Genomic DNA, 7,807 nt, shown 5'->3' with positions numbered 1-7,807 from the left:
CATGGCCCCCATGGCCCCAAATATTGCAAGCTGTAGCGATATGCATATTGCGATATGTACATTTGCGATATTTCGATAATTTCGATATATTGCACAGCCCTATTCTTGGAATATGTATGGGAATGTTTTTTGCATTTGTGCAAACTTTGAAAGGTTTATTGTTTTGAAAATACAAGTTGTCAGGCAGTGTTTTTTTTAGCATGCGGATGTAACGCATCCTAAAGCAGAGAAGAGAAGCAAGAGCGTTAACTCTCTTGCTCAGAATGCAGTCAGTAGAACAACAGCATGCCTCCACTGTAAGCCACAACAACTCCTTAAATGGCCAATAAAGCATTATTTTTATCCTCTGCCCCCCTCACATCCTCTTTCGCTTGTTGTTATCAGTCTGAAGGCAGGCACTGGAAGAAATGAAAGTCTTATTGGCTGACCATTAATCAGTTGCTGTAGAAAGAGAGATTGTTAGGAAATGGCAGTCAGACCAAGAGGGATGTGATGTCAAATTAATATCTGTATTTTGACAGTCATAATATCTGTATTTTGATTGTTGTCTAGATAACAGAGATCAGACCAATCATAGCTGTTTTTTATTCTCTTTGAGGATCCTGAAACTCACTACAAACAGAGTGTGTGTGTGTGTTTGTGTGTGGAGATGGCGACATATGGAGTGTTGGTCCAGATGTCTCTCATTGTGACTCATCGTAAGATCATCATAAGCACCTTTTGGACACGACTTTGTAGCCTCTACATCTGGCATTACCTTATGGTGAGGTACTTACCATATTGTAACTAACTACCATAACGTGTTTTTATTTTTTGAGAGGTTTTCTGTTTCTTGCCCTAACTTGTTTATCATAAAATCTGTTTCTATTTTCCCTCTTACGCTCTACTCAGGCTGAATGTATTGGCATGCTTAACGTTTAAGAAGGAAAATTACTTATTACCAATAAATCGAATGATGGTATTTAATCAAATTTGTATCTTTTGTTTTGTATATTCATGTATATTGGATCATGTATATTATTTGTTGTCAGTATTGACAACATTGCTCAATTATTGATGCAGATAAAAATGTCAGAATTATTTTGATGATTCTTTTGTTTCATTTTTTTGTCTCACCGGATGATATGACTTTTTTGACTGTTAGGCATTTAAAAAAAAAATTTGGTTGAAATTGCTCTTAAATTCAAAATCAAAAATTAATGTGGATAACAGAATAATTATATCTGAATAAGAAAAACACTATGTCACAATGTTGTTGTTTCTTAATTTTTCTGTATCACAAATTATGAAGCTCTGAAAAAGGTCAGTTTTATGAAAATTTGAATTTATAAAGCAAGTGATAACTCTTGTGATGTCTTTTGGAAACATTATCTGTTCTTCATGGTTGAATTTGCATGTTCACAGCATACAGTTAATGGTACATCCTGAAATGATCAGAGCTGAAGTCAGCTAGTCAGACTGTGCCTGATCTGTGCCCTCATGTGATTTTCGTATTGTCTATTGCCCTGGTGTCACCATAACAGATGCAGTATCACTATAGTGAAGTCATGCAGATAAACCCCAGCCAAGCTCTCCTTATCCTCAGCATGATATGAGTAATAAATAAGTTATGTGCGGAAATGAATAATCAGACACCTTAAATAAGGTTCAGTCTGCTGACCTACTGCCTGAGAGAGTGTTATACTGATATCAGCTCTGAAAAAGACAGTATTACTAGTGTATTTTTAATATATCACATTTATATTTCTATGCTTCTGTGCTAATGGGTGGTTACTAGGGCTGGGCAATAGTATCTTTAATATAATATGTGACCCTGGACCACAAAACCAGTCAATCTGAGGGTGCTAAAAAATCTAAATATTGAGAAAATCGTCTTTAAAGTTGTCCAAATGAAGTTCTTAGCAATGCATATTACTAATAACAAATTAAGTTTTAATATATTTACAGTAGGAAATTTACAAAATATCTTCATGGAACATGATCTTTACTTAATATCCTAATGATTTTTGGCATAAAAGAAAAATCGATCATTTTGACCCACACAGTGTTTTTTTGCCTATAGCTACAAATTTACCCGTGCTACTTATGATTGGTTTTGTGGTCCAGGGTCACATATAGTATATGGTATACGCCATCGATTGAAAGTTTGAAGTCAGTAAGATTTTCTTTTTGAAAGAATTAATACTTTTATTCAGCAAGGATGCATGAAATTGACCAAAAGTGGCAGTAAATGCATTTATAATGTAAAAAAAATATATATATTTTTCAAACAGACAAGCTTTGTGACGACTTCACAGTAGCTTTTCGGTTACTGCTGAGTGAGTGATATGACCTCTAGACAGGCGTCTGTGGTGTGCTGTTGACAGAAATGTCCTCTCCATCCTCACTGAGTGTAGGCTACTAATCGCCTCAGCAACTTCTATAGAACCACAGCCAATTTGCATCAACTGCCCCTTCACCTTTAATGATGTATATGAATGACAATTAAAGAAATATGAACACCGACTTCCATGGCAACAGTCAGAGAGGAATTTGAGGTAAGCAGCTTATTAACAGCATATATGAGGAAACTGTGATGTCTAGGTTTACTCCACAAAAACCAGTCATACAAGCTGCCTGTCTCAAGCATTTCCCCTTACTCATATTCTCATTTGAACATCACAAACATATTTGTTTTGATCTGTCATTTCATAATATGTTGTGTTGTTGCCCTATGCTGACCGTCATCTTTTGTCTTTGATGAACTGTGCTGCTGTCATCGCTTATCAAAATGAAATTCTTGATCAAGGGAAACTAAAATTCAATTTCACAGCTTATATCATTCTGTTTAGGATACAGGCTAAGTGTAATACATTGTGCCATATTTTAAAGAAGACCTATTACTGGTGAGTCACAATGCTATCACATAATATGGCATTATGATATTAAATATTTGACAGCCTGCATGGATTAAGCAAATCCACATTATGACAAGTCTGGATATAAAAAGTTATTTAAATAGAAATGGTTATTTTAAAGATGGCATGAAATGGAAATTCACCTTTTTTCTGAATGCATGTTATTGATCTTAATTTTTAAAAAATATATTTTGACCTTGAAAAGGTTTTAACTCGATCTTCAACAGACTTCTCTCTTGTTATGTATGCTGGACCGATCATTTAGTCTGCTGGATTGGACCAAGTCCCCACCCTACTTTTTTCCCTTTTAAATAATTACCGGATGAACGTCACAATATCAGAAATATCTGTTGCTACTTCCATTACATTGTGATATTAAAAATGTATGTCAGAGTATAATCAGGCCTTATCAGTGTTGGGAGCAAAAACAATTAAACTTTATATTGATTTTTTGGTTGTTTATCCATCTTTTCATGAGTGATCTGAAATAGTTTTTTGGCACCATGCACAGATTTGTAATACAGGATTGACATCTATAGAACTGTTTTATAATAAGACTAACACTGCATATTTGTGGTCATATGATGTAGATTAAAGTTACAAATCACTTTTAATTAAGGCTTATTCATGCTCTATACGGCTGTGCTTATCTTATTTGAATTGTCATATTTCTATCTTTGAACGGTAGTGTAGAATAGTAATTAACATAATTAACCCGTACTATTTTGACTGACGTGAAGTTTCCACACAATGTCGTCTTTGATGTTCAGTAGCCAAAGGCATCTCTACTGCTGGGTTTCATTTAGATAGTGATCAGATTTACTGTATGGAGCATGATTCAGGAAAGTGGGAATTACCCAGAATCTGTGATTGAGCACTGATAAGAGTCTTGAAATTAAGACCAGTAATTCTGATTTGAAATGTAAGCTTGAATTTAATTTGAAAATCATCCTAATAAAATCTAAATCACGAATCTTATGAAAATACTGTCAAATGTAATTTGTTTAGAACATTCTTTGGGTTTTCTAAAAGTTTCACTTAAGCGTAACTTTCAAGCTTGACATCTTTTGAAATATGCTCCACCACTGCTCAAGTCAGTGTTTTATGCTATTCATGTACAGAGTGATCACATTATGTAAATATGACTGGATCAGATTCATTATTAACAGTCTGAAAGCTGGAAACTTCTGGAGTGACTGTGTAATGGGTGTTTATCATTAAGAAACAAAGTGCAGGCCCTTTGCTGGAAAAGGGAGAGGCAGGAAGAGTGTGATGTCAGACAGGGAAGTGAACGGGAAACAGAACGAGGGGGAGGAGTGGGCTGTGGAGTGCGCGGCGGCCTTCCCATTTCCTGGCAGCTTCTCTCTTTCTCTTTCTGCCAGTGCTGTGAGATTATGAGTAGAGGATGAAGACCAACACAGCTGGAACTGTGATTGTTCTTTCTACTACTCATTTGCTTTGAAGAGTCTTAAGAAAAAACAGAGGAGTACGTCTTGTTTTTTTTCATCATTCATCAGAAGACGACTCTGCAACATGTACAGTGGATATGGAGGTACTCTGAGATTTATGAATGACAGTTTTGCGAGATATGATCTTGGTATTTGTCATCTAATATTTTTGAGTTACAGCTGGAATGTTGGTGTTCATGTTGTAAAGGGTGTTGAGTTTTGGGTATGTGTACAGTCAGGCGTGTTGTGAATGGAATATTTTGGATGTTTATTGAATGAATTTTCTGTTTTTATTGTGGAATGATGTAGAAAGATTTCCTTTTCTCAAAGTTAAAAATCGCCAACAATGGCTCGGCTAAATTTTGTTTTGCCTCACCAATGACGCTGGCAGCCATAGTTTAAGTACACAAGAAGTGATAATGTGGCACAAAAGTTGTTTCCTATTAGGTTCTTTTCCGCAAAACAGAAAATTCAGCTGAAAAGCGGTAGGAAATTAGATATATATTCTTCTCAGTTCTGTGGTCAGCAGTAGTGAAGTGAAAATAACCTGAAAAGACACATGATATAGTTCCTCACATCAGGAGTTGTGTATGTATGAGTTAGTTGGGAGGGCAATGATGGTGGATTTGTGGTTTTCTGCATTGTCCAGCACTGTTTCTGTCCAGATGTTTCTGGGTTTTGTGGTGGGACCATTGTCATCCTGGGACAGACGTCCCACTGAGTTCCCATGTGATGGTTCAATTGGAGTGAGAGAGAGTGGACACTCAAAGTGTGTTTACTTTGGGCTACAGTTCAGCCTGGCACCTCGGGGTCATCTAGAACAAACACACAGGGAGGTCCTTAAGTTTAGCCTATCCTCCGGGACTATACCTCTGGTTTACTTAAGGCCTGTTCAAGCAGAAGCTGTAAACACTCATTCAGATGATCCTCACAGTTCCAGACCACAGGCCTGGCCAAATGTTGCAGAGAACTGTTGAAAGAAATGGCTTCTTATTAATGATATCTCTTAATTTTTGAGCCAATCCAAAGATTTGCAATTGGAGAGGGAGGAAAAGGGAAACAGAGCCAGTTTCTTGTTTCAGGCCTTCGCTCAGAGAATGAAAGGAAGGATGCACCATGTGAGGCAAATGTTAAGTGCTTACGGATTTCAAAAAGCCACATGACTATTATTAACTCTCAAGGTGCTTGTTGTCACATCCTGGTATTGAAGAAAGATTTCCACAGCAGCATTTCATTACAAAATATTGATTGATGATAGTGATAGACCGATATAGCAACCTGGCCAAAAAAGTTCAGATAATATCTTAAAATATAAATAATATATTAAATATATAAAATGTATTCTAAAAATAATTGGTATTGGCAGGAAATTGCATTTATTCTTATTTAAAACATTGAGTCCTTAAAATGGTATTGGGCTAATTAGATAACCACTTGTGATGCACTGACATTTTGGCAACTGAAAATATTCGGCCAAAAACTAATTTTCAGTTTTGTCCAAAATGGAAATCGAAACAGAAATCATGGAGCTTGACAATATAGCTAGATTTCTTGTTTTTAATCAATCCAAGAACCAAGATATTTTAAGTCTATACTGTTTTAAGTTGGTGTGCAAACAAACTAAACATCACTAAACCTTATTTGTAGTGGGCCTACCATCCAATTAACACAATAAGCTTTGTGTTTGTTACTTTTGATATGAAACTAAGTCGGAGCTTTCAAATTCTGTCAATTTTATAACAATTCAAACAATACATTTCATTTTGACACTCTTTAATAAGATGTGAACCAATCAACTCTGCCTCTTTACTACTAGCTACAGAACGAAATAAACATGAAGAAACATCAGAAGGTATGTTGAAAGAAATGTATCATGTATCATACAGAAAATGTATACAGAAATGTATCATGTCTCATGTAATCACTTAATGTTTCAACTGCAGAGAGATGTCATTCAAACAGCTTGTAAACAATATGTCACGTAACATTACATTTGCCTATCAATGTCCATAAACATGTTAGTCAGCTAAAAAAAAAGAGCATTTTGTACATATACATTTTGGTGCATAACTGTTAATAACATTTGCTAATATATTTGTATGAATAATTTACAGAGCTTTATATATTTTTTATCCTCAAAGTGGAGGTCATTTTACAGGGACAGGCTGTGAAGTGGGATTGGAAAGGTGCAGGATTGACCCAGATATCAAGCTGTGATGTTTTGGGAACCATCTGAAGCTCTTTGCTTGTTCCCAGAGAGGTTTTTAAATTGTTTTTTTTTTTTTTTGGACACAGCTTTAGGTTTCTTCCCCTCTGACTGTGTACCCTACTAGTGTTTGTTTGACAGACACCAGGCCCTGGTAATCTCTGATATGAATGGAATGTGTCCGAGACAGAGAGGCTACCGGCTCCAACATAATGAATGTCCTATCATCACGACTTTCTCAGGGAGAACGCACTGACAAGCTTGCTTTTATTTCACAGGTGCTCACCCCAACCACTCACAATGTGTGGATGGAGCTCGAAAACTGGCACTATAGAGCTTCGAAGAACAGTATGCATTGATAAAATGTAGCCTGGTAAATCTTCACATTAATTTGAGTTGGTTGACAGAGTGTCTAATGGTTGGTTTCCAGTTGGTTTGTGTCAGATCAGGGGTGGGGAGGCCCCCAGGTGCTTTGTTGCTCTAGAATAGTCCTGGAGCAAAGCCAGACCACCAGAACAATACAGCCACTCTGATCCACACACTTCAGAAGAGCCTGACCAGCTTTGATTATTGTGAAAACAGTTGACATGCAGTTGTCCAAATATTTCATAAGTGGTGGCTTTGGGTCTTGTTGGACAGGTGGGAACCCGGCACAGAGCAACAATTGGAAGGATGAGGCTTTGATGGTGTTTATTTGTTCTTCATGAAAGGCTCTGGTGTATGAAGGGAATGTAGGAGACATTTAATTCCCACACAAGTCATGGTGAAGAAGAATGTGTTACTTGCCTTGTTTACCTGGTGACACAAAGGAGGAAGGAGACTCGCCAGAAGGTGTGTTTGTGCTTGTTAAGAGGTTTGTCAAGGGAAATAATTTCTTCTTAATTACTGATGTTCATTCAGATGCTGTTGATTGAAGTGGGTCTTCTGTAGGTTTCTTTTACATGGCAGTTTTTTGGGAGTCACTGTAATTGGCTAGAATTGAATGAGTGTTATTTTGACTAATCTAAGGATGATGAAGATTAGTTCAGGGATGCGCTGATATTAAATTTCTGTCCAATACCAATGCTAGTTGTTAGTTGATAAATGCCTGATATTAGGATTTTATATTATTTTGTATATATAAATAAAAAATAAAACACCAAAACCTAAAATAAATAATTTCAAATGATACAAGTGAATTTAGGCATCACAAAATTATATAATGTACAGTATGAAAATTGGATATTAATTTTGTGATTAGCTAAAGATGTTATTAA

General features: G+C 36.2%; 1 protein-coding gene across 2 annotated transcripts in view; it reads left to right on the top strand.

The window, feature by feature from the left end:
* Positions 1–7,807, top strand: part of LOC107726225 (protein FAM65A-like) — a 64,485-nt gene that overhangs the window by 19,826 nt on the left and 36,852 nt on the right. The window contains exon 1 of one of the 2 annotated variants that reach the window (XM_016535757.1): positions 4,288–4,449. The exons of the other annotated variant lie outside the window; for it this stretch is intronic. Within the exon in view, the coding sequence (XP_016391243.1) occupies positions 4,431–4,449 (19 nt within the window). The 5' untranslated portion in view covers positions 4,288–4,430. Of the gene's footprint in view, positions 1–4,287; positions 4,450–7,807 lie in introns of those variants that run through there. 2 annotated transcript variants of the gene reach the window in all.

This window comes from Sinocyclocheilus rhinocerous, unplaced genomic scaffold, assembly GCF_001515625.1.
Source record: "Sinocyclocheilus rhinocerous isolate Xijiao unplaced genomic scaffold, SAMN03320098_v1.1 scaffold553, whole genome shotgun sequence".
Classification (NCBI taxonomy): Eukaryota; Metazoa; Chordata; class Actinopteri; order Cypriniformes; family Cyprinidae; genus Sinocyclocheilus; species Sinocyclocheilus rhinocerous.
This window is presented reverse-complemented; position numbering and strand designations above follow the sequence as displayed.